This window comes from Bubalus bubalis, chromosome 20 (genome assembly GCF_019923935.1).
Source record: "Bubalus bubalis isolate 160015118507 breed Murrah chromosome 20, NDDB_SH_1, whole genome shotgun sequence".
Lineage (NCBI taxonomy): Eukaryota > Metazoa > Chordata > Mammalia > Artiodactyla > Bovidae > Bubalus > Bubalus bubalis.
In genome coordinates this window covers 30,276,161-30,298,072 of record NC_059176.1, presented here as the reverse complement: position 1 = coordinate 30,298,072, position 21,912 = coordinate 30,276,161, and the positions used below count along the sequence as shown (strand labels likewise).

The window sequence follows — 21,912 nt, the reverse complement described above, 5'->3', positions numbered from 1 at the left end:
CATTATTTGCAAATATTCTCTGACATTCTATGTGTAGGTTGTCTGTTTATTGATGGTATCTTTTTCTGTACAAAAGCTTTTAAGTTTAATTAGGTCCTATTTGTTTATCTTTGCTTTTATTTTGCCTTAGGTGACATATACACAATTATTGCTACAATTTATGTCAAAGGGTGTTCTGATTATGTCTTCTGAGGGTTCTATGGTTTCAGGTCTTCCATTTAGGTCTTTGCTCATTTTCCACTTATTTTTGTACATGGTGTGAGGAAATGTCCTGATCTCATTATTTTACATGGAGCTGTCCAGTTTTCCTAGCACCACTTCTTGAGAGATTGTCTTTTCTCCGTTGTATATTCTTACCTTCTTTGTCATTAATCGACCATAGATGTGTGGCTTTATTTCTTGGTCTCTACTTGGTTCCACTGATCTGTGTCTGTTTTTTGTGCAAGTCATTTACAGATGTGACAGTTGGACCATAAAGAGGGCTGAGCACTAAAGAATTGATGATTTCAAACTGTGGTGCTGGAGAAGAGTCTTGAGAGGTCCTTGGACAGCTAAGAGATGAAACCAGTTGATCCTAAAGGAAATCAAACCTGAATATTCATTGCAAGGACTGATGCTGAAGCGCCAATATTTTGCCTGATGCTCCAAGTCTTTGCCTGATGTGACAAAGACTCACTGGCAAAGACTCTGATGCTGGGAAAGGAGGGCAGGAAGAGAACGGGGTGACAGAAGATGAGATGGTTGGATGGCATCACCAACTCAATGGACATGAGTTTGAGCAAACTCCAGGAGACAGTGAAGGGCAGGAAAGCCTGGCGTGCTGCAGTCCATGGGGTCTCAAAGAGTCGGACATGACTGAGCCACTGAACAACTACCACCACCACCAGGCTGTTTTGATTACTGTAGTTTAGAAGAATAGTCTGAGTCTGGGAGGATGATATCTCCTATTTTATTCTTTTTTCTCAAGACTGCTTTGGCAATTTGAGGTCTTTGTGTTTCCATATAAATTTTAGTATTATTTGTTCTAGTTCTGTGAAAAATATCATGGATACTTGAAAGGGATTGCATTAAATCTTTAGATTTCTTTGGTAGTGTGGCCATGATAAAAATATTAACTTTTTCAATCCAATAGTACAAGATATCTTTCCATGTCTTGGTTCAGTTCAGTTCAATTGCTCAGTGGTGTCTGACTCTTAGCGACCCCATGGACTACAGCATGCCAGGTCTCCTTGTTCATTACCAATTCTCAGGGCCTGCTCAAACTCATGTTCATCAAGTCAGTGATGCCATCAAACAGCTCATCCTCTGTCATCCCCTTTTCCTGCCTTCAATCTTTCCCAGCATTAGGGTCTTTCTTTTCTAATGAGTCAGTTCTTCACATCAGATAGCCAAAGTATTTGGAGCTTCAGCATCAGTACTTCCAATGAATATTCAGGACTGATTTCCTTTAGAATTGACTGGTTTGATCTCCTTGCAGTCCGCGAGACTCTCAAGAGTCCTCTCCAACACCACAGTACTCTGCATGGAAGTTAATATGCAGGGTGACAATATACAGCCTTGACATATTTTCCCAATTTTGAACCAGTCCATCTTTCCATTTCTTTGTAGAATTTCCAATTTCATTCATCAATGTTTTATAGTTTTCAGAGTCTAGGTCTTTTACCTCTATGGTTAAATTTATTCCTAGGTATTTTGTTTTGTCAGTTTTATTATAAAGTTAACAGGTACTCACCAGCAATCCCATTCAAAGATGTTTAACCTTACGGAAGGAACATTAAAAAAAAATGTATTACAAATATATATAGCAGCTCTATGAAAAATTAACTCACAGTAGAAATAATGTAAATATCTTGCAATAGGTGAATGTATAAACAAACTGGATATATTCATGCAATGGAATACTACTCAGCAATAAATAATGAATTATTGATTCACATAACAACACAGATGGTGAGGGAAAGGAACTAGGGCTCAGAAGGTTACATATAATTCTGAAAAAGGCAAGTCAGTAGAGATGGAGAACAAATTAGTGTTTACCAGAAGTAAATGTGGAAGATAGTGTGACTATAGAAGAATATCACAAAGTAATTTTTTGGGGCAATAGAACTGTTTTATATTCTGATGGTAATAGTAGCTACATTAATCTGTATGTGTTAAAACTGACAGAAACCTAGACCAAAAAACACCTATTTTAGTCTATGTAAATTTTAAAATAATAATAAATGAATCTGAACATCTTACTTTATTTGTTCATAATTCAATGTACAACACTGGAAACAAACTGTAGCTATTTTAAGGAATCAATTTCCCCAGCTTGGAGTTTAAAAAATTATTTTGTATTGCTGTACTCATAGGATTAATGAGATAATATTTGTGAAATGTTTTGAGCTCCTTAAAAGGAAGTTGCTATGCAAATATAAAGTGTTGCTATCATTACTCAGGCAGTATTTTTTTCTTTTGCTTATATGATGAAGTTTAGGATCATCTTCATTTTTCACATTATTTTTAATGAATTGTAACAATAAAATGTGGTAGCCAACATATAAAATGAAACACATGTGTTAATGAGGCTAAAACTTTGCAATTAGAATTGGAAACATCAGTCTGTCTAAAGATAATTGGATCTAATATTATTTCTCTATGTACACAAGCTACAATTTTATGATGTCCAAGTTAAGCTTATTCTGCAGTTTTGCCTACAGAGCATACTTCAAGTCACTATCTCCTCTGAGACATTCCTAGTTTATCTGGATGCCTGAATAAAGGGAATCAAAAATGAGGAAAAAATTCACATCAGATAGTAAGAGTACTCTGTCTTTAAAAGGGAGTAATCAAAGTGTAGTCAGTTTTATTTTAGACTATTATTTTTAAAAAGCCTTTTAACCTCATTATGAACATAAGCATGATTTGATATTTAAATCATTGGACTCCAAACAAACTTTTTATTACCCCTTTCTTAAGTGTAAAACAAGGAATTTCAGTTCCTCTTGACAAAATGACCTACAGCTTCCTACATATTTTGGGACAAAGTGTGAATTCTTCCTGGTTTTTGAGGCCTTTGTTAATCTAGCTCTAGTTAACCTGGACCATGTTATTTCCTGAGTCTACCTCCATAATAACCCTCTGCTTCGTCAAGAGCTTTTCCCTTGTTCAAGTTCATACTCACTTTTTTCTCTTTACTCAAATGATTCCTCCTACTCCTCTGCATATAGAAGGATGAAAGTATCTGCAAAGAATCCAGTTTTTTGGAGATTTTGGAGGAGACCTATATATAGGTCAAACTCTTGTCTCTATGGGGGGCTTCCCTGGTGGCTCAGACAGTAAAGAATCTGCCTGCAATGTGGGAGACCTGGGTTCAATCTCTGGTCCAGGAAGATGCCCTGGAAAAGGGAATGGCTACCCTCCCCAGTATTCTTGTCTAGAAAATTTCATGTACAGAGGAGCCTGAGGGGCTTCAGCCATGGGGTTTCAAAGAGTCGGACAGGACTGAGCAACTAACACCATGTCTCCAGGGAGGGAAGCAGAATCCAGTCGTCAATCAATATTAGACAGTTAACTACCTTCAAGAGTGGAGATAACATTATGAGAGAAAAGAAAAGAATCTATTGAGAGGAAAGAAAAACAATCTATTTGAATCTCCTTGAAAACTGACATCACTAAGTGTCCAACACTCAACTAAAGTATAACCTCAGTTCTCAGACCAAGTCAGACTAAATACTTAAAAAGGAGAAGATCCAAGGGGTTTGGATATATAAAAGAAATATCAATAGCATACAACATGAAGAAAAAATAAATCTTAATTCAAAATCTTACCATTTCATTCAAGGTACAGAAAGAAGTTTTGAGGCAAATGTTCGCATTTTGCAGCAGAAATTAGCTGGTAGCCCAGAATCACTTAAAGAAACCATCACTGAAAAGTTCCTAGACACAATCTATGACACAAAAGAGGTCCAGGGAAGAAGGTGACTTTTCCTTTTTCAAAACAGAATTTGCCTCAGAGAATTAGAAAATGTATGCATCATTGACACCTTGTTGACATTCAACTTAAACCATTCTTTCATGAAATCTATGAATAAGAAAGTAAGTTAGAAGTCAGCTTGTCCAGTTTCTTGTCTTAATAAGAAATAAGAAATGAACTTCAAAGACATGAAAATTGTTTCTAAGCCCTGATGTTCATATGACTCAGAAATCTGTGGAATACATGGAATTCTTTGAATAGCGCTTTATTAATTTTTAGATCACACAGCTTTTGTAACACTAAGTAATTCGAATTCATCTTGTAGATAACTGGCAGTAGAGTCTTTGAAGATTTCTGAACATGTGAGTACAACGATGAAAGCAATTTGGGGGAATGTAAATCTGGCAGAGGTGTGTAGAGCAATGACACAGAAAGGAAATGCCTACAGTGCGGTTGATTTGAAAGTAAATGGATAACAGTGATTTTAGACATGTGGAATTTAAGTCATCGTGGACCTCTAGATAGATTATAGATTATTGAGCTTATCTATAGATATATGGAGAGACGTAACTGGAATGTTGAGAGTTGGAAGCAGTCAATATAGATTTGGGAATATTAGCTAATGTAACGGTTGAATTCATGCAAATAAATCATATCAGAAGAAAATATTAGAAAAGTGAGAAAACCTTGGGAAATGCACATACAGGTAGGAGAGAGGAACAAGCTCACATGTGTTGAGCTGCAACACATGCAAGCAATTTGGCTAAGAAATTGAAATATTTACCTTAGTTATCCCTGCTGCTAAGTCACTTCAGTCGTGTCCAACTCTGTGCAACCCCATAGACGGCAGCCCACCAGGCTCCCCCGTCCCTGGGATTCTCCAGGCAAGAACACTGGAGTGGGTTGCCTTTTCCTTCTCCAATGCATGAAAGTGAAAAGTGAAAGTGAAGTCGCTCAGTCACGTCTGATCCTCAGCAACCCCATGGACTGCAGCCTTCCAGGCTCCTCCATCCATGGGATTTTCCAGGCAAGAGTACTGGAGTGGGGTGCCATTGCCTTCTCCGTTAGTTATCCCAATTGCACTCTAAAACATATATGCCACTCTATTCCTGAGTAGATTCAGAGGTTGTGGGAATAACTTGTCTAAATTCACTCAATAAGGCATGCAGTTGGGATCTGGACCTATGTTTAAGCTCAGAATTCAGGCCTTTCAGGTAGTCCATCAAAACAAATGTAGGCAGGACATCAGAGAAGGAAGTTACAGGGAATATGGGCAGTACTCATACCTGTTTTTTCATTTGCTATATTCCTAGCACATAGAAAGTGGTCAAAAATAGTTGTTGAATGACTAAAGAATAATACATATTACTTACTAATGGCTTTATTGATGTCTTAGGCCAAGGATACACTGAAGAGTTTTATAGGCATTATTCTACTTAACCTCTTACAATGCCCCTGGATACATGAGAGATTAAAATGCTTTAATGGTTACCAAGAATTCAAGACAAAGCTGGTCTGTCTCTTCATTTCTAACTTCTATGCTATCTTGAGGAAGTCCATCAGTTTTGAGTAAAAAGCCAATGATGACTCATTGAGAAGAGATTCGATGATAATAAAAATAAAGACACAAAAGAGATAGTAATTAGATGTTGGCTAGAATGAAAACGGTCTAACTTGATTTGTTTAGGTTTTGCTGAGGGTGGGAAGGTGAACTTTTTTAAATACAAAGATACTTTGTGGTTATCAAAGCAAGTTTAATTGGGGGCAGCATTCTGTCTGAAAATAGGCAAACAAATCAGAAGAGTCAGATATAAGGGTTACTCAGCTTTTGGGCAGATTTAAAAAAAAATTCTTTCTTTGAACCTGCAAGAAAAGTTCAGAGTTGGGAGAAAGAGAAACAAACAAGCCAAAGGAACAAAGGAGCAAATAAGCTCAAGATCCTGAAGAAAACCTGCAGAACAGCTGTCACGAGTGCCAAGTCTTTGTCTTTGTAAAAATAACATGGAACATTGTCCTCAAGCAGCATGCTGCTGTTAGCCAAAGTTAGTATTAAGGGTTTGAAGGATCATACAGAGGACACCCCCACCTACTTATCCCTTATTGGGGAGATAGGGAATGTTTTTATCCACTTGAGTACAGGGAGTCATGTTGTTCAGACACTCAGAGCCCAAACGAGGCAGAAATGGATTAAGTGAAAAATTTAAATGAGATGCTTCAATTTCACATATAATTGAAATTTAATTATGTGATGGTTTAGAAGTTCATCACACCCATCACTGACTACTAACCTATGCTGTCCTAGATGTGGCATCTAGGAGGCCAGTCTTCAAAAAACAAAAGCAAAAAACAAACAAACAAAAAAAGGAGCAGACAGAAGCAGCCGTGTACTTCAGAGAAGACAGTTTCCAGAGTATTAATCCTGGAAAGTTACTGAACAAACAAAAGCAACAACTCTAACTATGACTGAGGGGGAAGGGAGAGATGAATCATGATACCAAGTTGCTATGTTAGTTAAACTACTTTTGACATGTAAAGGAACAGGAAACTGTGATGCATAGAGAGGATAAAAAAGCACTTGATGGAAACTGTCTCCAGTAGGGTAGAAGATGGGGGAGAGAGCCCAGAAATTAGACTGAACAATGGCTTCAAAGTAGCTATTACAAACATGTTCAAAGAACTTAGGGAAACCACATTTACAGAATTGAAAGAAAGTATAACAATGACCCACCTGATGGAAAATACTTTTTAGAAAGATAAGCATAATAAAAATCAAAGAGAAAATTTACATTTGGAAAAAATGAAATAAAAAATTCATTGGAGACACCCAACATTATATCTGATTTGGGAAAAAAAAAAAGAATAAGTTAACTTGAAGATAAATCGAAACAGATTACACAATCTGAAGAACAAGAAGAAAATGAAGAAAACAAAACCAAAACAGAGTTTGAGAGACCGGTAGACTCACTAAGCATACCAAATTACATGTAAAAGGATACCCAGAGAAGAGAGAGATGAAGGGCAGAAAAGTATTTGAAGAAACAATGGTCTGACTTTTTCCAACTGTAGGAAAAAAAATTATCTACAGATCTAAGCTTAAACTCAAATAGGATAGAAACAAGGAAATCCATACCTAGTACATCATCTGAAAGTGCTGAAAGACAAAGACAAAACAACAAAAGCAGCAGACAAAACGCATCACATACAAGGGAACCACAATATGATTAAAGGTGAGTTTTCATCAGAAACAATCAAGGCTAAAAAGCAGTGGGATGAAAACAAAACAAACCAAAAAAAACCTCTGTGAACCAAGAATTCTATATCCACCAAAACTTTCCTTCAAAAATAAAGGTGAGATAAAGGCATTCCAAGATATGCAAAGACTGAGAACTTGTTGCTAGCAGACATGCCATAAAAAACTCAAGAGAGTCATTCAGGCAGAAAGGAAATGGCACTAGATGGTACTCTGAATTCATATTAATAAATAAAGAGCAATGGAAAAGGTAGTTAAATATAAAAAACTTTTTTTTAAAACCTTTCTTCTCTCAACTGATTTAAAGGATAATTGTATGAAATGATGATTATAAAACAGTATTATTGAGTTGTAACATATACGTATATAACATATAGGATAGTGACGTCACAAATGAGGGTGGAGGGAATGGAGGTGTATGGGAGCAAAGTTTGTATATTTCACCAGAATTAAGTTAGTATTGATGTTAATAGACTGTGGTAAGTACAGATGCAAATTAGCTCTAGAGTAATCACTAAAAGATAAAATAAGAAAAACACAATGAAGGAATTACGATTCTATACTAATAATATCTTGCTGACAAAAAATAAGGTAATTAAAGAGGAGAAGAGGAACACAAAAAGACATGAAATAGAAGTCAAATGCATGGTGAAAGGTTAAACAGGGGTTAACAAGGCAAGGGGATGGGGTGGAGAGAACAGTGTTTCAAACAGAGTGAAAAGACTGAAATAAAAGAGCTTGTTCCCTTTTGGCCACAAAAAGCAGTCAACCTTTCTCCATGGGCTTCAGTGTGACTTCAGATGAACCAGTATTTGGTTCTTTAAAGTCAGTCTAAATAGACAGTATGTAAAATGCAATCATGTCAGAGGTAGTCAAACAACATTAACTGAAAAAAGCTGTGAGGATACAGATAACTCTTATTCTCATTGCTATACTTATTCTACACATGCAATACAATGGCTGACCATGTTTTGTTTTTTTTTTTAATTTAAAGTCGCCACGAAAGTGAGTATTCACTAAACTCAAAGATCCCTCAGGGCTAACAGACAAATCAACAGCATCACTGATCAAAACATTTTTCTAGGCACAGTCCTTTTGCTCAGACCAAAAGCAGAAAGAGTGGGTGGTGGGGGTTGTTCTAATGGTTCAGGATATACAGAGAAGGGCAATTTTTATGGCATCCTGAGTGGACTGATAATGTCACTGTTTAAGGAATATTGCCTATGTTAACGACAGAGGACACATCCTCCCTGAATCACACTTTGGTTATTTCTCTTATTTTTGTCAGAATCAGAAGATATTTCTGTACTAAAAACGTTGCTCTGCCTCTTATATTAAACACAGTCTACTGCCCATATGTTATTGAACACTATGATGTACCACTGAGGTGAAGTCTGGACAACCACACTGATGATATTTAGCATAAAATGTGGTTGCTACTTCAGTGAAATTGGATTGTTTGCAGCATCAGCTGATGGAAGAAAGTGGTGTGACTTTTAGTGGCCCACTCTTTTCCTGAGCATTAGCAGTTACTTACTCTTTCCTGTGCTTGATGTCACTGAAGAATAAGTTGTCTCCATAGCATGGCCACACAGATATCCTTTTGACATGCTACTCTGAATGTAACAGAAATAGTCATGTTTGTTACAAACTGTTGGAACACTTGGTAAGGCTGCCCCCCCAAAAGGCTGAAACCATTATTCCTCCATAAATATTTTCTACTGTTATCTACTTCACTCCTGAACTTACTTCTTTCCTCAAGTTGCATAATATTCCATATCATTCTATTTTTAACCATTCCTTTTATTCTGACTGAACCATTCTACTGATATTTCTCAGGTTTATGTCCCTAAGACCATTCTTTCTCATCCTATCCTGAAGGACTTGAGTCATTCCAATCAGTTTGTGGCTTTTGAATTTCAGATATATACCTTCAACTCCAGAATTCTTCCCTAAACTCTACACACATATTTAAATATCTTCAGGATATCTCAAAGTTGATGCTTAACATCAAGGAACTTTATATTCAACATATTCAAATGTGATCTTACCCTTCCTAAGGGTGTAAGTCCTTCTGATTAATAGTCCCATCAATCACCCAAGCCAAAAACTAGGATTCACTCTGCTGCTGCTGCTGCTGCTGCTAAGTCGCTTCAGTCGTGTCCGACTCTGTGCGACCCCATAGACGGCAGCCCACCAGGCTTCCCTGTCCCTGGGATTCTCCAGGCAAGAATACTGGATTCACTCTGGACTCCCCTAAATTTTACATTCAACCAGTAACTAAGTTTCATTGATTCCATCTATCAACATCTTTATACATACCTCTCCACCTAGCTCCCTATTTATCACTGCATTTCTTCATGGCCCTCATCATCCCCTGTGAGTTATTACAATGGTTTACCTGGTCTTTTGGCTCATCCCTACCCTGGCTTCAATCCACTCTCTTGCTGGCAGAGTGAGCTTGCTGATGTTGCTTATCCTTCTGCTTAAGAAGTTTGGTGTCCTCTGACTTACACAGAATAAATTCCAAATTCCGTAAAATAATAACAAAACATATAGTGATTAACCATTGGAAAGATCAACTATTCTCCCATTCCTCCAAGTATAAATAAAGCTTGTGTCTTAACATACTTTTTAAATACATTCAGCTGGCTCACTACACATAAAATTATTCCAAACATTACAATTTTTTTCTGGGATATAGTTAACAGTAATACATGCTAATTCACTGTCATCCTGCTACAAAGAAAAACAGTCCACAAGTATTGACTTTACACACTTGAAGCCTGATAAAGTCCAATACTAGTTTTATTTTCCCCAGGCTATAGAACATTACTTAAGTTGGCTTTCACGTGAGGAATTTTCCAGTGTTGATGTGTTACTGCAGTTCACCTCCAAACCTACCTGTTTAAAAAGAAATTAGAGCCATTTTTCTAATCAATCAGGAAGTTACACCAAGATTGCTGTTTGTAATACTCTTATGTCTCCAAGTATACTGTTTGGTTTTGGTAATTTTTCACTTTTCTATAGGAAACTAGATGATATGCAAGGCAGAAAGGTTTCAGTACCTTTGGAATCATACTTTTGTGGCTGCAGAGTGGATAAAGCTACGTTCTAGGCCATAAGATAACCGTGACTCCTACTTGGCCTGAAAACACTAGCGTCAATTACACATGAAAATAATTCAGTCAGATGGACACAGATTTTCACAAGAATATTTATTTGTTATTGTTGAAAAATACACAAAGGCAAAAGGTTGCTTAGCTGCTGATTTCCTAAAATACAGCAGGGTATTGTAAGAAAGGGGGAAATACACCTGTTCTATAAATGGCAGTTACATTTCTAAGGCATTTGGGCTTAAGAGTAGTAGGCACACGTAGGCCCATTTACTTGAGTTTAAATATACTGAGGCACACCAGGCAGGCAAAGGATTTGAAAATATACAGTAAAACTTTTCCATGCACTTGCGTCTTAGGATTGCATAATCACCCCCGATCCCCCTAGCCTCCATCACTCGTTTTTCCACATGAGTTTTGGAGTTGTTCATAGAACACTGGTAATCATCTACTCTTCAAGAGTTTGCTTGTAGTGACAACAATGGGGTGCACAGAACTGTTTCATGGGCAGGTTCTCTGGACTCTGACCAAATTGAGGCTCCAGTAAGAAAAACACCAATTTGCAAAGGCACAGTGGAGACAGGTTTAATGCATTAAATACAACATGAATCCTTCACAATACCAAGTTTAGTGTTTCAGGGAAGTTTTGTTAATACAACACAGTTGGTCACACAAAATACAAATGCTTCTGTTGATTTGTCTTGGCAACTCAGATACATCAACAGTGCTAACAGTTTAACAGCTTTGTTCTCATCTGACAGAAAATAATGGCAGTTCTGCAAGGCAAATGTTAAACCTGACCGTATGTATTTATTAATTCCACAGTGTTTTGACAGATTATAGGGGATGGAACTCAGAGGATGCTGACACGCTCACTGAGGGCTTTCATTTCTGTTTCTTCGGCCTCAGGACTGTCACTGTGGCCCGCGCTTGGGTCGATCAGGTGTGTGGGGTACTGCAGCCCCTGCTCGCCTGCGAACTGCTCCCACCTCGAGTCATCGCTCTCATGGGTGATGTAGCGCTCCCCGATTTTGCATTCCAGCTCTCGTAAATCTAACCAGGTCTGATAATCCTGAGGAAGACATTGCAAAGTGTTACCCCAGAGACGACTGTAACTCATTAAAGCATTCTTTCTTATTAGTTCCCACAACATACATGTTACCCTTTTCTCTTCCACTCCAACCATGCTGTGCCTTTCCTCAGGCACCCTGAAGTAACAGCATCAGCACCGAAGCCATCTTATTTGCCTAAACTTTGCAAATGCATATTGTTTATAGGATATCATGCATCAGAAGGTGTGCAGTTGATATTTGCAGTTAAGCAATGCAGAATGTTGGTGTTCTTTGGAATTCAATGCCCACAAATAATCCTTCAGTATTTCAGAGGGTTGTTTTTCTAAACTTTAATTTTCAATGTGAAAATATTTTAAAAAATTGAAGAGAACAAACAGACGCATATGCTTTATATCTACTATAAATTTGTTTTACAAGTATTAACTAGGATTTAAATATACAGCTCCCAAACGAGTACAGTGCATGACCAGATGGGCATCTACTTGGATATTTATCAGGATTACACGTACAGATGCTTCTGAAATCTGGTTCTTGAAGTTATGTTATGACCCTTCCTTCTTGTTTTTTGTTTTGGGGGTGTGTGTGCTGTGGTGTGTGTGTGGTATGTTTCTCTTTTATTCAATTTTTCCTGATACAGTTAGAAAGTATTAAATCCTAAGAAGCTGCATGCATTTTGGCAAACACACTGATATAATTATACTTCAAAAATATGATACAAGATTTTTTAACACATAGTATCCAGATCTTTAAAGATTTAGAAGCCTATTCAACTGAGAAAATATCCAATGATTACTTTTTACCTGTAGCCAAGGGTGACTTAAGGTCTTATCCACACTATAGCGCTTTCTCATTTTCACTTGCAGCAAATTATTGATAAGATCAATGGCTGAAAAAAAATTATTGGTAAAAATAGATGATATATCTGAAACATATGCATAATTTATTTATAGTTTATTTCACATCTGCTCTTTCACACAGTTAAATGCAACACAGTGATAACAGACACTAGAACCTGAAGAAAAATCCTCTTGAGAATTCTAAAACCTTGGCCTTAACTTTATTTTGGATCCTAAAAAAATGAAACTGAAAATAACTGTAGAGGAAGGCGTATGAGTCTTTGTGAGTATGATGTGAATTCTTTTGGTTTAGTTTTCAATACACTTTTCTGAAGTTGGAATTTTGTTTAAATATATACCATTTAAAGATGTTGCACTAATGGCAGGATATAACTAATATTCAAGAGACAGCATTTACTAATTTTTGTATAAAATGTGTTTAAAGTTTGAATACACATAATTGGCTTTGTAGTGTTTGAATTAAGTGACAGATATCTGCACATCGCATTTAAAAGAAAATAAAGCACAACATAGACATGACTCATGATCAACTTAAAAACCCAATGATCCAGTGGTGAAACACTTGTCTCTTTCAATTTGCTTTTAAAATTAACCACTGAATTACAATTTTATCAGTCTTCATTGTTTCACAGGGAAGACAGGGAAGCAACCTAACAGCAATTCTTCCAAGAAGTTACAATCACAAACCATCCAGCCTTGTACTCAGCCTCTGATGGGGACTTTAACACAGTGTAATTTAGGAAAAAGGTGATTCTTCTAGTTATCTAGTCTACAGAGCATTTTACCTAGAGTATCATGTGTCAATCGCCTTTCCAAAAACTATATTTTCAGCCTATACCACTAACTATAGGGAATATGCAATGCACAGGCCTGTACTATGATTAACAGGGCCTCTCTGAAAAATAAGAGTAACTTTCTCATCACTCCCAGGCAAAGGGCTGGGAGCAGTAAAAAGTACATCCTGGAAAGACACCTTGAAAACAAGATCTTGAAGTACTGATGTGACTGACAGAAAACCATTAGTGACTGTTCCCCTAACCAGAGCCTTGAGGGAGTTGCTGAGAAAGGGAGTCACTAGCTGAAGGGCTAAACAAAGTCATGAAAGGCCTGAAGGTTTGACATTGAGGACTGTGCATTGTATATCTTTATCCCTGATCTGAGATGGTAAAGAACAGATACCTCTACAGCACGAATAAGGAAGCAGAAGTTAACAATAAAGGCATGCAAGGATTAGGATCTGGGCTTTTGCCTGTGAATGGCATCAGCCCCCTGATCCCCCGTTTATTTCTGAGACTTCTTTTTCTTTATTCTGCTATGACACGGCTCCATTGGGGCGGTTCATTGTTGGGCTGGTCCTGACATTAACAGTTCACTCTTTATTAAGTTCATTAGCTTATGATTCCCATTCATTCCGATAATAACTTCCCATTTCTTTCTTTCCACTAGCATTTTCCTCCCCAAAAGAATTTAGTGAAATCTGCCAAACTAATGGAAACATTCACATTTTGCCAAAGAAGACATTCCCTCCCTTAATCTATCCTGGTCATTAAGTTTCTTAAGAGATGGATCTTCCTACCAAATACCTTAAATAGGTATCTGACAAAGATGCAAATTCACTCCCCAACTTGCTCAAGTACCAAGTCCTGAATGAGGGGGCTCTGACCCAATTGCTTGGTCTACATCACTCACTCTGAATGGATCTGAAAACACTTCATTTACAGAAGTCCCTGTAAAATAAAAGTAACTTTATTCTATCAGAATGAATCAGAATTCTGTTATCTGGCAAAGAGAAATGATTCCTACAGGCTTTTGGTAATTCAGAATTGTAGCTCTTGATACTAATATTCAAAGTATTTGCTTGCATGGAAGGACTGCAGAATGAAACTGCTAAGAACTTTTTCACTGGAGAAAGTAAATGTAACAACACACATTTAAATGCTGTCTATGCCCTTACACCCTTGCCTTAGCTAGGATACCTTAGAAACACAGTATTTAGTACAATTTCAAATTCCAAGCATGTGTTCTCAGAGAGCTTTTGAAAGTATAGTTCTCTCAGTGAACTGTGTATCGGGCCTGGGCTTTAAAACATTCATTCACATGATTTACTCACTGGTGAGTAAAGTGCACCTTCCATTCTGGCTGCTGTGAAGTCACACAGCAAAAAATGGAGAATAAGGGGAGAAAGGAGAGTGCGTGTGCTCCGGCAAGCATGTCGAAACATTACACTGCCCCGGACGCCACAGGGGATAAGGACATGTTATTAATTCACTCCTTCTGCTTTGAATTCTATAATTAGGAAGGTAGGAGTACAGTAACTTGACAAAAAGTCTGGTTTGTGCCCAAATGGGCCCCAACAGTGAACCACACTGCCTAATGGGGAGGGAAGTACTGCCAGAGGAGAAACTCGATGTGTGTGAAGGGAATGAAATATATGAAGATGAAAAAATTGCTCTGCTGAGTGAAGCATGTAATCACAAGTCCGACTACAGCCGCAGTACCCAGCTGACCTGAATTTGCACAGCAAGCCAGTGACAAACACGTCCAAGAGAAAAGACTTTAGGACATAAGGAGAGAATTAGACAGGACATGTGTGTCTATACACGTGTGTGTGTGTCTGTGCATTTACAAATACATTTTGTGGCTCTTGGCAGCAGAAATAACTATTAAATGTCGGACATTAGTTAAATATTGGGAACTTGATGTTGCTGAGAAAACAGGCCCATCACTAGTGTTTGAGAGCTCCATTCCACTGGCCATTATTTCTAGAACTCTTAAATCCTTTCCTTTTCATTAATCAAGTTTCATGTAACCCAACATTAAATGCACCCTCCAAAATACTTTCACTGAACTCATTTTTTAAAAAGACTCTAAAGTGTGTGTGTTTTAAACATATTCTCTTTATTGACCACATCCATCACATGTATGTGTCATTTGTTTATCTGTTTATTCACCAAATCTTCCTTAAGGGATTACTGTTGGCAACGACACTGGCAATAAAAAAGTTCATGATAAAGCTCTGAAAAGCTCCCAAGTGCAAAGGCAATTCCAAAGGCAAAATATGCATACATACAAAATGACAAAATGCACCATTCTAAATCTTTGACCTTTATTAATACCCTCCTCAAAGAAAAAGTGCTTTCTTCAGCATTTCTGAAATGTAACTAGCTAGAGTCCTAGTGACTAACTCCAGTGCTCCAAAGTATTTCACATGTCAATAATATTTCATGATACTAGTGACAAGAATTATTTTCTCCTATGTTGTGCCCAAAGCCATCATTTTTACAACTTACCCACATTAATCCTATTTATGTTTTAGATGCAATGGAGAACTTGACTATCCCACGTGACAGCTCTTCAAGTCCTGGGGACTGTGATTCACTTTACCCTTGCTCTCAGCAGTTCTTTCAGCTGCCCTTCAGCCTCCCCAGTTTCTCTGTGCACCCTAACTTGTATGTCTACCAGCTGTTCTTGTTCACAATAGGCCAGAATTTTTCTCACAATTAGCTACCAACTTGATATGAACACATAGGTATTATTTATAAGGCTTAGGATGAAATTTTTCCTTTTTTAAAAAATTTCACATTCATAGTCTTAGGTAGTCCTCATAACAAGCATATAAAAGTAGTTATGATTTTACCCCTATTTTATATAAAAGGAAAAACTGGAACTTCAAAAGGTCACAAAATTTGGTCAGACAGTTTCCAGGTAACAGCTGAAGATGAAACCCAGGGGAACGGATTCCAAACCCATGCTCTTAAATACTGTGGCATCCAGCATCCACGTCATACCATTAACTCGTCATTATTAACTGATGATAATAATGTAAAAATCTAATTAAATTAAAAAATTTTCCAACAATAAACATTAAATTCTTCTATGTTTCTATCACACTCCTGTGTACACAAATGCGCAGATATAGACAGATCTATCTATCTCTCTAACCTATCTTTCTGACTTTAGTTCAACATTTTGGCTTTCAAAGACTATTCTGAATGTGATGTGATCCTCTGCCATTGAAAGGACTAATCCTCTACCTTTCTACCATTTCCAAACTGAATAAGCCTGTCTGCTACGTATTAATCAAATTATGAAGAATCTTTTTTCAGGATAAAGCTTAAACACAGAACCTGATGACTCTATGACAGATTAAACTCACAACTGCCATGCCTATAAATTATCTGAACACACTGATAAATGAGTAACGTTTCCTCCCAAGAGTATCTCATTCAGTCCATATGCAATCGTCTTCTTGAAAGGCTACCATGGCAGATTTTTTTCCGAATGCTTTCTTATAGTTAAGAAACATCAGTCCTTGGTATTATTCACTCTACTAATCTGTCAATACTACTTAAAAAGAATGTAATTACTCTAAGGTAATAGATTCTAAGTAAACTACTATTGACTAGTACTGGTTTTTAGTCATTTCCTTCTTAATACCAGAGTTTTCTAAATGTTTGCAAACTTTTCATCACTCATTCTAGGATTTAGACAAGAACAACTATTAAGCTTCTTCCTGAATGATTACAGAATCCATTCTTTCCCTCTTTTAGAAATTCAGAAAACTCTGGTCTGTTCTAAGTATCCTGGTATCTCTCCCAATTTATTCAAGATTTACTAATATAATTATCCACCATGGCTCTAAGAACACCTCTGTCAGCTTCTTCATCATATAGTATGTCCTGCTCTGAACATCATAGTTTACAGTTGCTATTGAGTGTTCTCTTGTGCCACCACTATCCCCCACCCTCTCCCCAAGTACTAGCTCCCAACAGAGACTGTTAAGTGCAAGCCTCAAATGTAAAGATCTGAGCTAAGAGGAGAAGGAAGCCAATAGTAATGGAGTAAAAAGACTAGTAAAACTGGAGTAGCTATGGCGGTCCCCCAAAAGAGCCGACATCAGGGAAATAATTCCAAATGGGACCTCAACTCCAGTTCCAAAATTCAAGTCAAGACTGGGAATTCTGATCCAGAGGGAATTTGATAGGACTTGCCTCTGAAACTGAAGGATGTGCAAGGTGGGAGAAAGGAGACAATGGGAAAGACAGATACAAAATTGAGCCATTCTGAGAACTTCTTTCAAAAACAAAGCAAAGGAGGAAGGGACCATGGTTTGGCAGTGGGAAATAAGAAGTCACAAAGAGGACTGCAGCAGGATAGGAAGTCAGAAGGAAAAGTGACAGGCTGGCATGTCAGAACAGGATACTAGGGCCCAAGGCGGAAGGTTAGAAGGAAGCAGAAAACTCCAGGTTTCCTGGAGCTCCAGGAAGATATAGAGCCGCATGATAAAGAGATATTTGGGGAAGCAGAGAAAATCTCAAATTCCTGATACCTATTACTTCCTTCCATAGATATAGCAAAAAGTACCTATTCCAATGCGCTTCCCAGGTGGCTCAGTGGTAAAGAATCTGCCTCCTAAATGGAGGAGATGTGAGTTTGAACCTCTCGAGTAGGAAATGGTAAACCACTCCAGTCTTCTTGCTGGTGAATCCCATGGACAGAGAGCCTGGCAGGCTACAGTCCATAGGGCTGCAGAGTCAGATGCAACTGAGCGCACACACCACCACATACTGAAGTATCTGCTTTTCATGAGGTAAAGTTGATTGCTACACAGGGCTGGATTCTCCAGTTTGGGGCAATAAGCAGATGTACTTTGGAATAACTGTTGTGTCTGGGGCCAAATATGTGCAGGAAAATCCTCCATTCTCTTGAGTTATATTTTTTTCCTTTTACACCCTCTTTCCCTTATTTTCTCAATTTGAGGCCCTCCTCCCTATCAGTGGCTGGTTCCTCCCTCTCGCAGTAAATACGTCATCAACTTTTTCAGACAGTAGTAGAATTACTTTCTGATTGTACCTGCCCATTTACTCTGAGAGTTAGCCTTTCTACTCTTATTCTGAGAGTTCTGTTCTCTGATTCACCCTTGAACTCAATCTCTTCCTTCCATATTACTAATAAATAGTCTTAAAAGCAAGCTCTCTGAGCACCTCAAATAGCGACATTGGGACAATGTGAGAAGTCTTTTCCTTTTTCACAGGAAAATTTTAAACAATTGCATGGTTCATATTTTTATTTTAAAGAATCTCCTCTCAAAAGTATAGCATTTTGTGTTTTCTAAAATGTCTCTAGCCATGGATTTATATTAATGTTTCCCATAAATTAAAATAAAAGCAAAGAAAATCTGTTTTATGGTGCCTAATGTTTCTTTTTTGCTACAACAAATTCTTGGCTAACCAGTTATTTTTCTCCTAATGTCCTGTAAAATAATTTGAAAAATTTATCAAACATTCCTTTTTTTTTTTTTTTTTTTAACCAGAATGGACTTTCAGCAGATGTGGGGATAGCTGCAGTTCTGTGCAGCCTGTTTGGCAGGTGTACAAGTGTATCTGAGCAAGAATAAAATTAAAAGGTATACACAGGTGCTGAAGGGCTTTATACCTTAATATGAAAAGAAATGTTCCATCAGACTCTTAATTGTATGGATTCTATTTTCTTCAGGTGTCAAAATTCAGAATCATCTCTGAAATTGTGGAATCTATATTGCAGTCATTCTCCATTTCAAAGTAAATACCACGTATATGGACACACAGGCTCTGAGTGCGTAGAAGGCACAGTGGCACGTGTTACAGCTAAACCGAAAGGACTCCAAAACTTGGAGAACAGGCCAGAAAAAGAATGGAACTGAATATTTTTTAAGACATAATAGGTCCCTCAGGTCACCCCTCTCAGTCACCTTACATTTTACAAAAAACAAAATTTTTTGAATGTGCTGTTTGGCCTGTGGGATTTCAGTCCCTGACCTGGGATGAAACCTGGGCCTCTGAGGTGAAAGGGCCAGGTCTGAACAGAACTGCCCTCTGAGGTGAAAGGGCCAGCCAGGACTGCCACGGAAGTCCACCAATTCCCATCTTTTATCATTTTGGTACCTGCCTGTCTCCCCATTTTCCCTACTAGATTTTAGCTTCTTTAAGCTTGCCCAGATTGTATATTCATTTTTTCACAATTTCATAAATATTTAAAATAAAACGCATCATTTAATGTATTAGGAAAATGCTTGCTAAATAGCATTTGGTAGATTGAATACATTAATTAGAAATTTAAATATGCATTTTCTCAGCTCTAAGTTTTAATATCCGCATTATGTGCATATGGTTTGTATATTTTGGCTAAAAATACTCCTGGATGGCAGGACATCACATCTCTACAAACAGATCACAGGATCAGTGGCTTCCATCAGAAAATCAGAATAATGCTGAGAGTATCTGCAATACAGATCATGTTTATTTTACAACGTTTATCTGACACAAGAGAAATTATCTGTGAAACTCTGGGGCTGACCTGTTTTGTACAGACAAGGCAGTTTAAAGAACTGCTTTTCCATACTGTCTTCTGTGCAGCTGCAGATTAGCGAGGTGCAGCTTTTCAAATTAGAAGCCAGATCACAACTCACTCCTGTGTTGGAGTCATCATTGGTCGCCACTGAGCGCCTTGTTTTCTTCTCCCCCTTTCCATTCTGCTTCACTGCCTGTCATCCTGTAGGCTCAGTACTTCTCCCTTTGGCTTGCTTCATGCTGATGGTAAGTTGTGTGTTTATTTAAAAAATCGTTTTGCAACCCTTCACATTCCAGCTCTCAACCCAGCAAGCTGTTGCCCAGCAACACTAACTGGGACTCTCCTCTCAGGGGCTGAAACCAGAGGCTGCCAGCAGCAAACAAGGCCGCTGGAAATCATCATCTCACTCGTTCCTGAGTCAATTATTGCAATCCAATGAAGTGCAAGACCTTTAGAGACTCAAGCCGGGTCTTTCCCAGTTCTCTCCTCTGTAGAAAGTTACTCCATCCTTGGGTACTCCTTTGCTTCACATTCAATTTAATTTCCTTCTAAAGACTAGAAAAACAATACTGGAAATCATGAATTGTTTAAATGCAGCATACAGCAGCCCCCAAACTGATACCAAATTGATACCAAATTTAAAAATCTCAATTAAAATATATTATTCTAATGAAGTTTTAGGTGGTTTTTTTTCTTTCTTTCATTTTCACTTCAAAGAGATTTTTGGCTTTTGGGTGTTTTTTTAAATGCAGATACTCAAGTCACAGGCAAACTAAAAAATCTTCAGAGGAGCAACTTCCAGGTATCAGTAGTTTTGGAAGAACCTCATTCAGTTGCTCAGTCGTATCCAACTCTTGCGACTCTATGGACTGCAGCATGCCAGGCTTCCCTGTCCTTCACTATCTCCTGGAGTTTGTTCAAACTCATGTCCATTGAGTTGATGATCCCATCCAAACATCTCATCCTCTGTCACCCCCTTCTCTTGCCCTCAATCTTTCCCAGCACCAAGATTTTCACATCACTTGTACAAAGTATCAGAGCTTCAGCATCAGTACTTACAATGGATATTCAGGGTTGATTTCCTTTAAGATTGACTGGTTCAATCTCCTTGCTGTCCAAGGAACTCTCAAGAGTGTTCTCCAGCACAACAGTTCAAAAGCATAGATTCTTCGGCACTCAGCCTTCTTTATGGTCCAACTCTCACATCCATACATGACCACTGGAACAACTGTAGCTGTGACTGTACAGACCTTTGTTGGCAAAGTGATATCTCTGCTTTTTAACTTGTTGTCTATGTTTGTCATAGCTTTTTCCCCAAAGAGCAAGCCTCTTTTAATTTCATGGCTGCAGTCACCATCTGCAGTGATTTGGGAGCCCAAGAAAAAAAAGTCGCTCACTGTTTTCATTGCTTCTCCATTGATTTGCCAGGAAGTGATGGGATCAAATGCCATGATCTTAGTTTTCTGAATGTTGGGGTCTTAAGCCAGCTTTTTCACTCTTTTCTTTCACCCTCATCAAGAGGCTCTTTAGTTTCTCTTTGCTTTCTGCCATAAGGGTAGTATCATCTGCATTTCTGAGGTTACTGATATTTCTCCCCGCAATTTTGACTCCAGTTTTAGCTTCATCCAGCCCAGCATTTTGCATGATGTACTCTGCATATGAGTTAAATAAACAGAATGACAATATATAGCCTTGACATACTCCTTTCCAGTTTGAACCAGTTTGTTGTTCCATGTCTGAATCTAATTGTTGCTTCTTGATCTGCATACAGGTTTCTCACCAGGCAGCTAAGGTTTCTAATATGTGGTTCAGATGGTAAAGAATCTGTCTGCAATGCAGAAGACCTGGGCTTGATCCCTAGGTCAGGAAGATTCCATGGAGAAGGGGATGCCTGCCCACTCCAGCATTCTTGCCTGGAGAATTCCATGGACAAAGGAGTCTGGCGGGCTACAGTTATGGGGTTGCGGAAGAGTCAGACACAACTTAGTGACTAACACTTTCACTTTTCTTTCTGGCTGAGAAAGACGGTGCTAAAGCAGTGCTTCCTGGACTTTTACATGCATATGAACAATCCAGGGATCTTAAACTGAAAATTCTGATTAGATAAGTCTGGGTTGGAACCTAAGAGTCCCAGGTGGATCCTCAGACTGCATTTTGAATAACAAAAACACTAGTGTTTTGAATAACACTAAAAGTAGCCAGTTAACAGTTTAATATTGCCCAAAGTGCCCTGGAATAGATGGCTATAAACACAGACAAAAGTATCTGTCCTCAATCCCATCTTGTTCAGAATTCTGGAATGAAGACATACTGAAGGTAACGGAAAGGT

The 21,912-nt window shown here is 38.0% G+C and overlaps 1 protein-coding gene across 4 annotated transcripts in view; it reads right to left on the bottom strand.

Annotated features, from left to right (window-relative positions):
* Nucleotides 1-10,411: 10,411 nt before the first annotated feature.
* PRKD1 (protein kinase D1) overlaps nt 10,412-21,912 on the bottom strand; it is a 343,077-nt gene continuing 331,576 nt past the window's right edge. For all 4 annotated transcript variants that reach the window (XM_006063760.4, XM_006063761.4, XM_025271242.3 and 1 more), the window contains 2 exons: nt 12,198-12,283; nt 10,412-11,396 (listed from right to left, as the gene is read on the bottom strand). In XM_006063760.4, coding sequence (XP_006063822.2) covers nt 11,178-11,396; nt 12,198-12,283 — 305 coding nt within the window. In that variant the 3' untranslated portion in view covers nt 10,412-11,177. The remainder of the gene's footprint in view (nt 11,397-12,197; nt 12,284-21,912) is intronic.